Source organism: Macaca mulatta, chromosome 1 (genome assembly GCF_049350105.2).
Source record: "Macaca mulatta isolate MMU2019108-1 chromosome 1, T2T-MMU8v2.0, whole genome shotgun sequence".
NCBI classification, from domain to species: Eukaryota; Metazoa; Chordata; class Mammalia; order Primates; family Cercopithecidae; genus Macaca; species Macaca mulatta.
The window spans coordinates 129,578,449-129,595,540 of NC_133406.1; the positions used below are offsets into that span (position 1 = coordinate 129,578,449).

At 51.0% G+C, this 17,092-nt stretch overlaps 1 protein-coding gene across 5 annotated transcripts; it reads left to right on the top strand.

Annotated features, from left to right (window-relative positions):
• Positions 1–6,115: 6,115 nt before the first annotated feature.
• KCNA2 (potassium voltage-gated channel subfamily A member 2) lies at positions 6,116–13,592 on the top strand. 5 transcript variants are annotated; one of them, XM_015146949.3, is made up of 3 exons: positions 6,116–6,464; positions 8,335–8,670; positions 9,116–13,592. In XM_015146949.3, the coding sequence occupies exon 3, from the start codon at positions 9,277–9,279 to the stop codon at positions 10,774–10,776; it is 1,500 nt and encodes a 499-aa protein (XP_015002435.1). In that variant the 5' UTR covers positions 6,116–6,464; positions 8,335–8,670; positions 9,116–9,276; the 3' UTR covers positions 10,777–13,592.
• Positions 13,593–17,092: the final 3,500 nt, after the last annotated feature.

The window sequence follows — 17,092 nt, forward strand, 5'->3', positions numbered from 1 at the left end:
GGAAGACCATGGGTGCTTAGGAGACCTTAAAGCACAGAGTGACTACTGGACAGGACCAGGTTCAGCCCACAGTATACCCAAACACTCTAATGAGAACAACACAGCAGGATGGATAGGAGCATGAATTCTGGAGCCACAGTGCCTGAGTTCAAACCCTGGTTCTTGCCTGGACTGGCTGGGTGACCCTGAACAAGATACTTAACCTCTCTGTAAAATAGAGAGGGAGCCACCAGCTCTAGGAAACCCTCCTCCCTGCCCTGCTATCGTCTGATACAGAGGCTGCCTGGTGCATCCTCCTCCTGGCAGTGATGACTGGTGCAAGGCTGGTCTTCCCTCTTGACCCCTCTCAGCCTCTTGGGCAAGAGTCAGAAATAGCCCCTGGCTGGCCCTGTGGCAACTCAAATTTCTTTGTAAGTGAGGGCCCTCTAAGGACACCAAGTCTAGGGGCTGAAAGGCAAGGAGAGGCAGTTAAGCTGTGGGCACCATAGAGGCCGTGCATCTGCTGGTGTTTGCTGGTTCACAAACACTGCCAGGGCAGCTTCTCCATGCCCAGCCTAGACCAGACACCAGTATGCAAGGGCAGAAGAGACATGGCCCTGCCCTCAGGATGCTTCCACCTAGTGGAAGACCACGTGCGGATGAACACAGGCCCCTCAGGACTTGGTGTGACAGATCTGTGTCTGGAGCATAGAGTTGGTGGGTGGAGATCAGGAAGAGGGTTGAGAAAGCCTCCGTGGAGGATGTGACATGAGTTGAGTGTCAGAAGAAGTCATTGAAGTGACAGAGAAGGAGGAAGGCAGGGATTTCTGGCCAGGGGGCTGCTGGAGTCAAAGCAGAAACACCTGGAACCATCTGGAAGCTCACATTTCTTGATACCTTCCTGGAAGTCACTGAGATAAACACCTTGGGCACACTATCTCATTTAATCCTCAGAGCATGCACTGGGCATTATTAATCCCATTTTACAGATTGGAACCTGAGACTCAGAGAGGAAAAACACCCCACCAAAGGCCATGTGAGTGGCAAGCAGTGGAGGAGGGGCTCCACCCCAGGCCTGTCTGACTTCAAGTCTTAACCTAACCTGTCTGTTTTCAGCCAGTTAGAGCCTTCAAGGCCATTTAATGTGATGCCAGTGTGGACTTCCAGGATGGGGGTTTAGAGGGAAGACAGGGGAACATCAGATCATGAAAGACTTTGCTCGCCTTTTAGGAAATGCAGGTTGATCCTAGCAATAGGGCGCCAATGAGGAGTTGAAGAGGTGACAGATCCTACCTGCACTTTAGCAGGGTCTCTATAGCAACTGTGGGGAGAAGAGACCAGAGGGGAGCAAGTCTGAAGACAGGACCAACAGGGGTTGCAGTGGCCCAGACTGTGCTTGCTGGTGGCTTGAACCAGGGTGACATGGGGAGGGAGAGGGAAACAGAGAGAAGCAAACAGACACCAAGGCCAAGTGATTGGCTGCATGTGGAGTGTGTCGGGTGAAGGAGGAAGAAAAAAGTGTTGATAAGGACATCCAGGTTTCTGGTTTGGGCAACTGGGTGAATGTTGTTACCCCTGTGTTACAATCACCTGCACTATTCAGCACAGTAACATGCTGTACAGGTTTGTAGCGTAGGGCAAAAGGCTCTGCCATACAGCCTGGGTGTGTGACAGGCTATACCATCTAGGTTTGTGTAAGTACTCTATGATGTTTGCACAATGATGAGATCACCTTACACATTTCTCAGGACGTAGCCCCATCGTTAAGTGACACGTGACTGTATTTCCACCACTTTGCTATTCTGCCTTTGAGTATTAGTAGTGGGGGCCTCATGGTAAGACAACCAGTACACTGCTTGAACCAGAGCAGCAGCTCCAAACCGTGAGGGAGGGACTACCCTCATTAGCCATTCCTTAACATGTTCTTTTCTTTTATTTATTTATTTATTTATTTATTTATTTATTTGAGACAGGTTCTCACCCTGTCACCCAGGCTGTTGTGCAGTGGCGCAATCTCAGCTAACTGCAGCCTCCACCTCCCTGGGGCTCAGCTGATCCTCCCACCTCAGCCTCCCGAGCAGCTGGGTCTACAGGCATGCACCACCGTGCTGGCTGATTTTTCTATTTTTTGTAGAGATGGGGTTTCACCTTGTTGCCCAGGCTGATCTCAAATTCCTGGACTCAAGCAATCTGCCTGCCTCAGCCTCCCAAAGTGTTAGGATTAAGGGCATGAACCACTACACCCAGCCTTTGTTTTTTTTTTTCCCCCCCCAAGACAGGATCTTGCTCTGTCAGCCAGGCTGGAGTACAGTGGCATGATCATGGCTCACTGCAGCCTCAAATTCCTGGGCTCAAATGATCCTCTCACCTCAGCCTCCTGAGTAGCTGGAACTACAGGGACAAGCTATTATGCCCAGCTAATTTTTAAAAAAATTTTTAGAGGTGGAGCCTTATGTTGCCTATGTTGCCTAGGCTGATACTGAATTCCTGGCCTCAAGCAATCCTCCCACCTCAGCCTCCCAAGTTACTGGGATTATAGGCATGAGCCACCCTGTAATAAAAGAACATATTCTTTTATTTAGCCAATATTGCAGTGAGATGAGTGTGTAGCAGCTCATTCAAGACAGGAGCCAAGGCCCAGGCATCCATGAAGGAGCCCCTTAGAGGCAGCTGAAGTTAATCTGAGAAGCCTTCCTGCAGGAGGCTGACCTTGACTTTGGAGGTAAGTAGTGGGCTGGAGTGGAGGCCCATGCCACTTCCAAGGGAAGTTCTCAAACGTCAGGCAGATGCACAACCACAACATCAGCAACAACAGTGACTTTAACAGAGTCCTGTTCCACACTGACCAGGCTTTGCTTCTCCATGCACCTCCATGGGTATTAATCCTCTGTAGTCCTAACCAAAGACATGTTAACACACACTAACAATGAAGGTCCATTTCCCTCCTTCCTTCCCTCCTTCGCCTCCTTCCTTCCTTCCTTCCTTCCTTCCTTCCTTCCTTCCTTCCTTCCTTCCTTCCTTCCTTCTTTCCTTCCTTCCTTCCTTCCTTCTCTCCTTCCTTCCTTCCTTCCTCACTCTCTTTAAGCCTATGAAGCAAGGGGGTAGGGGGGCCTAGTGTCCTACCTATTTTATTAGTAAACTGCTACACAGAAAGGTCAAGTGAGTGAGCTTGGGTCACATAGACTGCAGTCCTGGTCAGATGCCTTGCCTTGTCCTCCTCTTTGGGAGCCTTTGGGTCCTGACTCTTGCACCACCACTGCCTCAAGGCCCTCAGTTAAGGTATGAACAGTTAATCACCAGCACCAACTCCCTTCTAAACCAGATTGGCGTGAAGTCAGGTTGCCTCCAGGAGAGACGACCCCTGGGGAATCTCTGTTCCTGAGACCAGAAATTGAGCCCAGAGGCCTGGCACCGAGCTAACAGTAAAAGTGGACAGTAGAATGGCATGGTGACTTACAAAGTCACACAATCTTGAGTTCTGTTCCAGCCTTACTACTAATCAGCTAAATTACATTGGTCCTCTCTGAGCTTCAGTATCTTCATCTGTAAAATAGAGACAATGATATATTTCCCACTGGCTGGTGGCAAGGATTAAATCAAATGATCTCTGGAGGGCTGTCAGTCCAGTGTCCTCCTGCCCTGCCTACCTATGGGTGAGTGCGGACTGTGCCAGCACATGGGTGAGTGGGCTGGTGGGGAGCATCAAGCAGAAGTGGCAGTCATGCCAGGAAGGGGAGCTAGTTCCCTGGGAGTGACACCTGAGAAGATTCACAAATGGGAAGAACTAAGAGATTCTGCCTCCAGTCCCTCTGTGTGGGTGTGGGTGTGTATGCACACACAGTTATAAACTCTTCTTTTAGATGACCGTAGTCACCAATCACTCACGGTGACAGCCACCACAGCCCTTCCCTCTGCTGAGGGCAAGGCCTGGCTCTCAAGCAGGAAACCAAACCAAAGGGAAGGGAGTGGTCTTTGGGGATTTTCACCCTGCCCAGGGAAAGGATCAAGGGACACTCTGGCTGCTATTGTGTGGCCAAAAGTCAGAAATGGAGCCCACCACAGAACTGGAAAGGGGGTTCAGTTAAGTTAGCTGGCTGTCCATTCTTTATGCTAATTTTGTCCTTATTACCCTGTAAAGTAGCTTTGCTCTCCCATTCAACCAACTAGGAAACGAACAGTAGGAGTCTCAGAGAGTGTCAATAACTTGCTCAAGTTCATACAGCTAGCAAGCGTCAGTGCTGGGAATAGGGCATGAGTTCTTTTCCTACACAGCACTGCCAAACCAAGTACTGACAGATACTTTTCAGGGCAGAAGCCCTGAAATGTGCCTGAACAACTGTTATGATGGTTCTTTTTTTTTTTTCCTTCTTTAGTTAATTTCTTTTTTTGTTGTTGTTCACACTTAAGTTTAAAGGATAGAGAGAGGACAACATACCCCTGAGGCCAAGTCACAAAATAGAAGCAGAGGTCAGAGGAAGATCTCAAAGAGGGAAATGAAATTCAAGGGCTACTCATTCTACCTGCACAGTGTGGTGTGGGAGCTAAGGGTACATGTCCTGGAATCACAAAGAACTAATTCCAGTCCTAGAGTCACCACTTATTAACCTCAGGCAGGTGATTTCACCTCTCACTGCCTCCATTTCCTTTCCTATAAAATGGTACTAATGTATACACTAACTTCTAGGGCTGTGAAGATTAAATGTTGCCCTGGGTTAGAAGTGCTTAGCACAGGGTCTGACACATGGTAAGCCCATGTCACCAATTATGACAACTGATTCTCCTTCAAGGGCTTTTCTCTGTCCACAGCTTCTGTTTTCAAGAAGGAAGGCAAAGGAAATATATACATATGATCAAATGGATAAAGCATCTGACTTTGGCCACACAGGATTACCTGACTTTAAATGACAGGAGAACTCAGTGTGCCAAGTCGGAGAAACAGAGCCCCTTGGTGCTGGTCAGGGGAGGCTTTCAAAAAGAGTATATAGGGAAGGGAACTGGCGGTCAATTTGGTAGAGGGGTGGGAATGGTGAGATCTCAGGGAGAGTAAAGGGTGGGGCAATCTGGGAAGCAGAGGGAATAGGGCAACAAGGACCTGGTGATTGGGAGCCTGGAGAAACACCCCAGAGGTAAGCTGGAGGCTGAGAGCTATGAGGAGAGTTTCACAAGGAAGCAGAGCAGAGAAATCGTCATGTATTCAGTGTCTGCTGGATGCTAAACTCATTCAACAATTAAGACCTCACCACACCCTTAGGGACATCCTGATTTTTCAGAGGAGGACACTGGTGCCCAGAGAAGTGAAATAACTTACCTAGTAACTGTTAGGGATTTACATTTCCATCTGGCTGCCTCCAAAACACCCGAGCCGTTCACTGACTGGGACACTGACAGGCCAGGTTCAAGGGACTCTAAACCATACCAGCCCTTCTCTATAGTCATCTGTCATCCTTCAGGCTCCTGGAGGCCACTGCCCTCCCAGACCACCCCCTGCAGCTCTAGGCAGGCTCCCAGTCTTCAACCACACCTCACAGACTACCACTACGAAATGCCAGAATCCGGAGTCGGGCCTCATGGGCTTTCGGGGCTCTCCCCATGAGGCACACACATAGAGAGGAGGGTTTCCTGGCGGGAGGGTGGGGGAGGGCCCAGTGGGGACTTCTCAGTGCTAGAGCCCCTCTGAATCCAGAGCTCCATATCTACCGCAGTCTGATCTCAAGGAACCACCACTGTTTGGCACACCTGTCTAGGTGACCCTGACAGGGACCTGGAGAACAGAACTAGCAGGGGCTTGAGGCTGTCTTATGCCTCCCCAAAGCACCCTGGACCTTCTCAGATGCCCTATCTAGGCAGAAGGCAGGCTGGGCTGCCCACACACATTTCCCAAAAGCAAAGGGCATCCTCGTCTGCCCACCTAGGGTGCTGTAAGCTGCACTCTCAAGTTCAGAGCCCCGTGGGCCAGCTGGCTTTGCAAGTTCTGCCGGAGGGCCCGTTTTGTGAGTAGCTGACTCTTCCCAAGGGCAGCAGCGTGTCCCCCAGCCTTCCCTGCCCGGGCCCTGGGGGAGGGAGTCGGGGAGTGGTGAGGGCCAGCCCTGCAGTGCTGCCTGTTCCTGCGGCTCCTGTCGGTGGGGGCGAACACAGCAGAAGAGTTTCTGCCACACTGCGGGCCGCACCTGCTGCATTTCCCTGTGAAGCCAAATCTTTGCTGGGTAACAGGGAGGTGGGAAGCCGATCTGGAGAAGGGGTCGCGACGGCGGGAGAAAGGGCAAGAAAGGGGTCTGCAGATCCTGTCTGGCGGCACCACAGTAATAGCAACACGTCTCCCGCGGGGCTGGATCCCGCCGTGGGCCTGGGATAGCTGCTATTGATTATCTCCTCCTTGCCTACTTCATTACGTTGGCAGGAGCCTCTCTCACCAGCGCCCCTCAACTTCTGCCCTCCCCAGTCTCCCCGGCCCAGCAGCACCCAGCTGAGCTCTCCTGGAGGTTCTGGTTAGTAAGCCGGGCTCTGCCAAAGAATGTTTTCCTCGCCGGGCGGGGGCTGAGGCCCGGGGGCCAACGAGGTGACGAGCTCGGTGGCGGCGGCTGGCAGCTTGCCGCCCCAGCCCTGGCCCCCACCGGCCCCTTTAATTGGAGTTCGCCGTGGAGCCAGGTGCGGCGCTGCGTGGCGCGGTGCGGCTGCGGGCGGCGGCCGGGAGCTCCGTACGCGCCGCCCGCGGGACTGCAGAGCCGGCTCCCGGCTGGCCGCCCGCACCCCGCCGCCGCCCGCTGCTGGGGTTCTGCCGGCGCTGGCCGTAACCCAGGAACATGGAGGCCCCGGTGCCCATCCGGAAGGGTAAATCTGTGTCGGGGCGTTGCGTGGCGCGTGCTGCCTTCCCTGCCCGGCGGCGGCGCCCAAAGGGGCTGCGGGGCATCCGGCGGCGCAGCCTGCAGCGCAGCAGGCTCGGGCTGAGTTCCGGGCGGGCAAGCCCTTGCCGACCACTGCAGTCCGCTCGGCAAGTCCTGGACCGGGGAGATCAAGGGGAACTTGCACCCTGCTCAAGAAGAGTGCACAGAATGGGCTCGGGACCCTCTGGGGTTTGCGTGGCGCGGGGCGGAGGGCACGGAGAGGAGCTGGTGGGTGGTGGGAAGTGCAGCTGGCAGCATAACCAAGTCTGGTAAATAGCGCGGGTTGGAGGACCTGAACCACTTGGGACGGCCGGGCTGCATTCGCCTCTACGGCACAGAATAACAAACAGCTTTGCTGCAGAGAGGGCTTTCCCCTTCGCTGGGGCCGTGGACTGCAGCCGAGCCCCCGCGCTTAAAAGGAAGCTGGGATCTGGGGCAGCAGCCTGGCGCCGGCTACTCCCCACCCCCAGAGATCAGGTTCCGGGATTTTTGGGTGGAGACTGAGCCTCGGCGGTCCCTCGGCTGGACCCCGGGGGCTTAAGAGCTGAGCTGCGCTCGGGCCCGCAGCAGGAGCCGACCGCGCGGGCAGGAGGGGGTTAAGGTGGCGCTAGCGGCCGCGGCCAGCGGGAGGGTCTGGTCCTCTGCGCCGAGGCGAGCGGTGAGCGCGCCGGACGGAATCCCGGCCGGAGCCCGGGGCGATGGGGAGAGGGCCCAGACCCCTCCCCGCCCTGGGGCCTGCGGGATTGGGTCGGCAGGGGGCCAGTCCGGAAGCCGGCTTCCTCCAGGCTCCCCCTCTCGCTGCTGCCAAGCAGCCTCACAGCTAGGCAGGCTGAGCGTTTGTTCTGTGCTCCCTGCTGAGGAGATGTGAGGGATTTTCTCTTGGGGGAGAAATCAGTGGTCCAGCGACTGCCCAGCTCAAATGCCACCCGGCTCAGAGGGAGGCCTGCGGCCCAGGGATCCCGGAGGGAGAGTAAGTTCATCCAGCTTTCGTACAGTGCCGACTTTGTTGTGTGGGGTCTCCCTAGATGCGCTCTGAAGCAGTCTGTGTGTGCTGGGGGGGTGGGGTGCTTCTTTTCCAGGACTGGCTGAGGTCAGAGCTTGTAGACAGGCTGCAGTGAGCTAAGCCCTCCTCTTGGGAGCTGCTGTGCCCTGACATGTGGGGGTAGGAGTGCTTCTTCCAGAGTCCTTCCTGAGAGCAGCTGGGGACTAGGGACCTGGATCAACACAGGGTGGCCCCTGGATAAGGCAGGCCCAGCTAAGCCTGAGTCTTGCTCCCTGGGAGAAAGTGCTTCAAGCTGATGGGAAGCCTGCCCAGAAGAGGCAGGAAGGCTGAGGGATAGTCCTCAGGCCTGGCATCAGAATGGAGGGTGGGCATGGGGGCCTGTCACTTCCCATGAGGGAAGCTCCTAGGCCCTCCTAAATCTTGGCAGCTGCCCAAATGCCCTGGTTCCACCTTGCTGCTGTTTTTTTCCAGGCAACGTCACACCTCCTGAAGACAGCCAGGACTCCAGCTTTTGCTGAGCTTTGCATCTTGCCTCCTTCCTTCAAAAGGCTCCAGGCCCATGCTCGGCTGTCTTCAAGTCCCGCATGCCCCTGGCCAGGCATCACATCGCCCCTCCAGCCCAGCCCAGTCCTAGAGCTCACCTCCAGGACCCAGAATCTGCCCTCCTGCCCAGAATGACTCACCATTATTTCTAGCTGGAGTGAGAAGACGTGATGGGGAGTTGGGCTGCCTGTTTGTGCATCTAAGATTCCTGCAGCATCTGATCAGCTCTGCAAGGAAGAGAGCTTCAGGTTCCTGTCTGGTCAGGTAAATCAATCTATCATTTAATAACAACCTTGTGTAGAATCATTAGGGTAGAGGCCAATGAGGAAGACCCAGGCCCAAGATCCCCCACCGTGAATACCTCCCTGGGTACGAGTATCTGAGACATTAGTGCAGCACCTGGGAGAGGGTCCACTTTTAACCTATTAGCATGGGGTTATGCTCCACGAAGCCTGTGTGGTACAAGTGGGCCTGTACCAGCCACCTTCCCCCAGTGCAGGGCATTCCAGAGGTTCCTTGAGAGATTGCTACCTGCTCCCCCTGATCCCCAGACAAGTTACAAGGTGAAAGTACATTTTGCTTTGTCGTTGTGGTGGTGGTGATCATGTTTCTGAACTCTTGGCTGAGAGATGGGAGACAAAAAGTGGCAACCCATGTCGGGCTGCCAATGCTGAGTAGCCGCATGTCAATAACTGCCTCTGTCTTTCAGCCAAGCGAGGCTGTCTCTCCAGCTCTCAGAGAGCTCTCGGGGCTCTCCTGCAGGAGACCAGGCCAATGCTCCTGTGCTTCCTGGGGCCAGTAGCAGCACCCTGAGCTCCCTGCCACCAGGCAGCTGAAAGGCATAGCGTGAGGCGCTTCTCAGTCCCAATTATGACAGTGGCCACCGGAGACCCAGCAGACGAGGCTGCTGCCCTCCCTGGGCACCCCCAGGACACCTATGACCCAGAGGCAGACCACGAATGCTGTGAGAGGGTGGTGATCAACATCTCAGGGCTGCGGTTTGAGACCCAGCTAAAGACCTTAGCCCAGTTTCCAGAGACCCTCTTAGGGGACCCAAAGAAACGAATGAGGTACTTTGACCCCCTCCGAAATGAGTACTTTTTCGATCGGAACCGCCCTAGCTTTGATGCCATTTTGTACTACTACCAGTCGGGGGGCCGATTGAGGCGACCTGTGAATGTGCCCTTAGATATATTCTCTGAAGAAATTCGGTTTTATGAGCTGGGAGAAGAAGCGATGGAGATGTTTCGGGAAGATGAAGGCTACATCAAGGAGGAAGAGCGTCCTCTGCCTGAAAATGAGTTTCAGAGACAAGTGTGGCTTCTCTTTGAATACCCAGAGAGCTCAGGGCCTGCCAGGATTATAGCTATTGTGTCTGTCATGGTGATTCTGATCTCAATTGTCAGCTTCTGTCTGGAAACATTGCCCATCTTCCGGGATGAGAATGAAGACATGCATGGTGGTGGGGTGACCTTCCACACCTATTCCAACAGCACCATCGGGTACCAGCAGTCCACTTCCTTCACAGACCCTTTCTTCATTGTAGAGACACTCTGCATCATCTGGTTCTCCTTTGAATTCTTGGTGAGGTTCTTTGCCTGTCCCAGCAAAGCCGGCTTCTTCACCAACATCATGAACATCATTGACATTGTGGCCATCATCCCCTACTTCATCACCCTGGGGACAGAGTTGGCCGAGAAGCCAGAGGACGCTCAGCAAGGCCAGCAGGCCATGTCACTGGCCATCCTCCGTGTCATCCGGTTGGTAAGAGTCTTTAGGATTTTCAAGTTGTCCAGACACTCCAAAGGTCTCCAGATTCTAGGTCAGACCCTCAAAGCCAGCATGAGAGAATTGGGCCTCCTGATATTCTTTCTCTTCATAGGGGTCATCCTTTTCTCTAGTGCTGTCTATTTTGCAGAGGCCGATGAGCGAGAGTCCCAGTTCCCCAGCATCCCAGATGCCTTCTGGTGGGCAGTCGTCTCCATGACAACTGTAGGCTATGGAGACATGGTTCCGACTACCATTGGGGGAAAGATAGTGGGTTCCCTATGTGCAATTGCAGGTGTGTTAACTATTGCCTTACCGGTCCCTGTCATTGTGTCCAATTTCAACTACTTCTACCACCGGGAGACAGAGGGAGAGGAGCAGGCCCAATACTTGCAAGTGACAAGCTGTCCAAAGATCCCATCCTCCCCTGACCTAAAGAAAAGTAGAAGTGCCTCTACCATTAGTAAGTCCGATTACATGGAGATCCAGGAGGGGGTAAACAACAGTAATGAGGACTTTAGAGAGGAAAACTTGAAAACAGCCAACTGCACCTTGGCTAACACAAACTATGTGAATATTACCAAAATGTTAACTGATGTCTGATTGAAACCTATTACCATACTCACAGCTCAATGGAACTAATGCAGATGTTGCATAATAGCCTGCATTGTAGTCAGTGTGTTCTACAGTGTGTATCTGGTTCTGCATGGAAAGCAATAGTTGTGCAAGTGACTTTTGATCTTTTGACTTTGATTTAGGACACAGAATATCTATCATGGCTTTCATGCACATCCTCATCACCGGCTTATGAGTTTCCAAAGACGGGAGTCACCTGTCAAGCTAGGATTTCAGAAAGACATTGAGGCCACCTCATATCCAATACACAGTGCACCATATCAGTGCCATCATTCCTTCCTAATGAAATGCACACAACATCCAGGAGATGCACTCCCCTCCCCGCCATCCCACCACCCCATTTGAGCCCACCTGCCCTTTCACAGAGGAACACAATCATGGTTTAGCTTTAAATAGCTGGTGTTTACTCAAAAGGTCATTCTCATTTTTGCATTGAAAAGAACACACAGTCCTGTGTGTTGGAATTACTTTCTGTGTCACAGGCTGAGGTTTGTGAATTGCAATTGCCAAGTAGATGCTCCGGAGGCTTGTGTTTCATAACGGAAAATGCTGCATTCTGCTTTTTCTCTGCAGTGTCGATGTGAGGGAAGCCCGGGGGAGGGACAGTTAGTATAACCAAATATGAGTTGTCAAGTTTCACATTTGTTCCCTTAGGCCTATGGGGAGAAGCTAACAAACCAACGGACCTCTAAGCCTCTGATTTCACCATTTTTGCAGGCTCCAGGGTCACAAAAACATGTCTGGTTTCTTACTGGAGTTTGCAGACATCTGCTTTCCTACTAATGTGGCCCGGCTACACTGACACTGCAGTGAAATTTACCAGTGATGCAATAGAGCTGCATGGGTGTTTGTTGCATGAATCTCAATATTTAAAACACAGGAGATAACCTATTTTCCTAGTAGCCTACACAGTATTAATATTTAGAGTATTAATAGGCTTGGAATGGTCTTGAACTAGGGGGTTTTTTCCCATCAGAAGGCAAAATCCCTCCATCAGGGGAAAAGATAGACTATTTGGAATGGAACTAAAACTTCTGGCCCCCCAGCCTAGCTATCCCTGTTCTTCTAAACAGGAACGCAGACCTCTGCAAAGCCAGGAGAGTAAGCAGGGAAGGCAGCATCTGAACACCTCACATGACTGCACCTTAGGAAATAACCTAGTCACGGGCATGACTGTACAGTGGACCAGGGCATCTGGTCCTGACAACAGGCAGGTCTGTGGATCCAGTGTATATAAATATATATTGAGTATCTCTCTTTCACGCGTTCCTCTACCTAGCTAGCGATAGAAAAAAAAATTGCATTTGAACATTGTACAAGCTTATGCAATATTTTTGACACAGGGCAATTTATGCATGTGTTTGACTATGTGCACTAGGGTGTATATATATACATACATATGTGTGTATATGTATATACATACACACACATATATATATATTCATTTTCTGGAGTTCAGGTTCAGGAGCAAATCCACTGCTTGGTGGGTTGGCTGTCTAAGAGGCCTAACGGGTTAATTTGTCTCACTGGTAACCCCACTGGGCCTGGGTTTGCTGCCATTGCCTCAGACACTCCAGTATCCATGGATTCCTAGACGTTAGAATTGTCTTTCTGCCCTCCATGTGCTGCAGCTTCAGTTCCCATGGCTGAAGCTTGTCTTACTGAGTGCACAAGGGCCCTGTGGCCCTCACAGTTCCAGCTGTCCTGGGCCAGACCTACCCTGGGCCTCCTCTCTATAGTTCATCCTGTTCATCATCTCCATTTTCACGTTTACCTATGCCACTTGGATCTTATTATCATTTGGCTCTGCATCTGTCACTTTCACGAACCTTTCCCTAAAGAGCCAGAATGGATCCCCTGCTTTGAAACCAAGGACACCAAGGAGTAGGACTCCCTGGGACCAAATTCCACTGATCTGGACTTCAAGGGAGCCTCCTCTATGTGGAAATGTCTGAAATCCAGGACTAAGGGATGGAGTCCCTAAATGATCCAAAGGCATCATTTTGATCTCCAGACCCAAACTCTCTCCCCGTTAAACTGGCAATGAGACCTGCTTTTTAAAAAGAACCAAAGGATGGGTAAAGAATCATTTCCCACCCCCCAGAACAGGCAGAGTGCAAATGAGCACTGCACAGCCTAAAGGTAGACAGTAGGTTGACCCTGAAATGGCTTCAGGTAGGGGGCTTTTAACTTACCAGACTGGGCTTCTTTGCCTTTTGACAGAGTGGCTGAATTTTCCCAAACAGTGAATTGCAGGGGTCGGGCTGTGCAGGGGTGGCTCCAGCCCAGGCCTCACTGCTGCCTAGCCAGTTGTCTTGGGGCATGGGGCACCAGCTCAGGGTGCTAGGCCCAGGGTGCTCATTAGTGCCTGGTCACCCACATCCCCAGGTATCTGCAGGGCATCCCATGCCCAGCACAAAGCCTCTGTGCTTCTCTTCCTCTCCTTCATGGGAGGTGGTGCTGAATTTCCAAGACATGGGGTGGGAGGGACACAGACCTTTGGAAAATGGAAGGTAAAGCAACCCATATCTGAGGCCTAGGTCAGGGTAGATATTTTATCACAGTGTTGTTGGCCCAGGACTCTAAAATGTTCACACACAGTCATGTACATTCACCACAAAATAGGTACACTGTTGTCACACACAAACATAAAACATGCAACATGTGCAAAATACAGACAGACCAAGTTAACATAAAAGCAAACACAGAAGATATATGGTTATAACTGTATACAAAATGCACACTCTGCACAGATACAGAATTTACACAGAACATACATAAAAGACAAACATACACCACATACAAATACACAACCTGCAACTCAGATGCAAGATACATAAAAAACTACACGGACAAAATGCATATGCATGTAAGATACACAAAGGCTACTTTACCATTGTTTCTACACATGAAATACACATAAACTCACTATATACACACAATGCATTTACTTATAATAGGCACACAAGATACATAGCACACATGCTCAGAAACATCACACAATACACATGAAATGCAGACATATGCTCAGACCCATTACCCTGCCCCCAGAGCTATGAATTAACAGGGACAAACAAAAGATCAGATTTAATCACCTTTCCCTGGCCTGTGTTTATATCCCTCAGTATCCTTCACGGAATCTTTCTCTAGTCTTTTCTCTCACCACCAGATTTCAGTCCTGAGAAGTAACTCCTAGGTTTCAAGCAGAAGGATGGGCCACCACATCAAGCAGACATCTAACTAAGACCAGGAATTTCATGGGGTCTCTACCAATTCATCTTCCTCCCACCAGAAACCTGGGGGCAGAGTGTGGAAGTACCTGGGACAGCTGGCAGCCTAATATAGGCCTCCTTGCCATGACCCTTACTTCCTTCCAGCAAATCCACACAGACAACCCAACAGCCCAGGCTCCCCTTCTCCCAGCACCTGGGATCTCCCGATTCAGCCCATTCTCTTAAAAGCAGTAATGGCTCAAGAAACTGCAGGATCTTGAGCCCAGGACCAGGGTAAAGATGTTCCCAACATTCTCTAAGACCACAGATCTTATTGCCCTTCCATCCTTTGCAGCTTTGTTGGGGCAAAGTCAGGAAGTTGAGACCCTATAGAGACCTGTCTCTTAAAATGAGCCACCTTTACTTGCTTGTGGCATTTCACTTGCTCTTGGGCATAAGCCCAAAGGGGCCAACTCCTGATTCCCCTCTGGGGATGTTCAATCCCAGATGCGCTCTGCCTTTCACCCTTGTTGGGCTCCCCTGGATGCTCTGCCTCCCATCCAATTGCTATGCAACCCGGTTCAGCTTAAGTAAAAAGTGATTAAGAACATACATCTAAGACTAAACAAGCTAACACTTTTTAGAGGGCCTGACTTTATCCAATATTCTAAGGCCATAGTTAAATACTTTCTAAGATTACCCACCATTTTGGGTTACTCTTGGAGCCGGTTCTTCCCGTCAGTAGGACTAGATGAGAGCTGAGTGCATTTTAGCAAAGGCTTCACCTACATTTGAAGTTAGGAGTTGCAGTCAGGCCTTGGATCAGGCCTCACTCCTGATTTCTACTCCTGCAGCCATCCTGTTGTGGCTCACCCTCCCTTCCAGTGATGGTCACAGCTCCCAATCTCTACAGAAAAGGCAACAACAGCAAGGAATGGACATGTGGGTCCAAAACTTGTGCATTGCTGGAAACTTGTGTTTCCAAGTCAAGATACCATTCCCGTTGGCTTCATCAAGTGCCTCTGTGGACTCATTTTCAAGAAAGTTGGAGTTTTCAGGAGGCCAAAAAGGAAGAGGCCCGGGAAAGGTGGAGAGATTGTCAGGAAGGAAGAGTGGCTGAGCAGGTCAAATGTCAGAGTAAACTTTTTAGGAGCCAACATTTAATTAAGAAAATAATTAAGGCTCTGTGCTTCCTGAAACTTCAGTGATACTTGACATGATCTCTTCCTTCTTCCCTGCTTGCCTCTGTCCCTCTCACCTGTGCTTCTGAGGCTAGTGTTGGCATGTCACCAGGAGGTTAGCCTTTTAAAAGGGGCCCCATGGGAGTGTGCCTCTAGATTGCATTAGCCCAGTATGGAAAGGGCTCCCATGGAAGTTATGATGACCTGAGACCCCAGCCTGGGTGTTCATGTTGCTGCTCCATGTTGGGAGTGCCCAGGACTAGCTTATCCTACCTGTTCTTCCTGGATCTATCACTATAGTGTAGTGAGGACTCTGTCAGTGTCAACCCAAGTGGAGAGAGGACAGCACCCTCTGAAGCTCCTCAGGCTGGGGGTTCCACACTGCCCACAATACTAGAGTCAGAGGCTGACTCCACCAAAAGGAAACTATAGAACAGTGTGCAAATTGCATATGAAGGTGGCACCACTACCCCTATGTCAGGCAGGGGAGCACAGTGCTTTAACTTGTTTACTCAAGAGAGGGGATGATGGTGCTGAGCTCTGCTCCCCAGGGCTTTCCTGGGGCCCATTGTCATAACAGCTTGTATGTAGGTGATGGCTGCCTGGTCTGTGAGGACTATAATGTCCATGGTGCTCCTTGGTTACACAATGGAGGTTCCCCTAGCCTTGGCAAGGTATCCATTGCCAGGTTTGAACTCATGACCTTAACCTCATTAACATCATCAGCCACCTGAGCCAACCCGCAGAGAGGGGGATGCTGGGAGCTGTCTCAGTAGCTATTATGACCATCATCTATATCTTCAGACTTGACCCTTGTTGAGTCCAACCCCGTTCCCCTATCAAAGCAACCAGCAGGGACAGATGGAGGTAGGGGCTCCCCTACATGCAGGAAGGTTCTCTTCCTCAAACTAACCTAGTTTACTTTTCCTTTCTTTCTGCTTCCCTTCCCACCAAATCTCAGCTTCATCTCTCATAGTTTGTGTTTGAATATTTTTAAAGAGGAAAAGTGCAATAAAATAAATAGTGACTGTTTTCTTTAGCAATAGCTCTTTCAAAATCTTGCTCTCAGGACTGAAAAGTGATAGATAGTACCTGGATTATCAGATAATGCCCTTGACTTCTGGGGGCTCGTTCACAGTCTCTGTAGTTTCTTCTTCCCATGTGTTCACATGACTCCTGTCCTCTGAGATCTGACCTCCTTCTGGAATGGACATATGCTAAGATGCAGTGTATGCACACGGAAGGCCTGTGAGAGGGCTTTGTTGCTCTGTCTCTTTCCTGTGTGCATCTCTCTGTCTCCATGTGTGTCTCCGTCTCCTCTCCCTCTGTCTCCCCATTTCTGCCTGCTGTCCCACAGCATCCTTACAACCTCTAGGCACAAAAATCCTAAGTTTATGTGACCTCTTCAGCCCATTTTGTTGACTTTCCCTCAGTCTGGCAGATGTAATGGAAGCCTAGAGGAAAGCACTTCCCAATAGATTAAGAATAAAGCATCCTGAGCCATTACAGAAGATCATTTCCATGCACTAAAAGCCATTACTTGATCCTTTTGCTGCCCTTCCTCCCTTCCCCAGGGAGATGGATGCTGAGGGAATGTGGCCTGGAGGTTTGCACTTGGGATCAGTAGCCTGGGCAGATTTGGGAATTGCCCTCTAAGTCTCCTTCAGAATAAGCTGACTTGCTCAACCAAAGGGACTCCATGAGAGCTGCAGAAGGAAGCAAGTTCTTGTGGGTTTCGGTAGAAGTCTACAGGGATAGAAGTTTCGGTGGTTAGGGCATGACATTAGTGAAATAAAGACTCTACCACCCGCTAGAGTGTGCAGCTGCACAAATATTTGCACACATAACCAGGGGATTCAGAAGAGTCCCCTTTCCTAAAACATCTGTGAG

What these genes read in the sequence shown, in the direction of transcription:
- KCNA2 (XM_015146949.3), top strand. Translation starts at nt 9,277, where the DNA reads ATGACAGTGGCCACCGGAGACCCAGCAGACGAGGCTGCTGCCCTCCCT.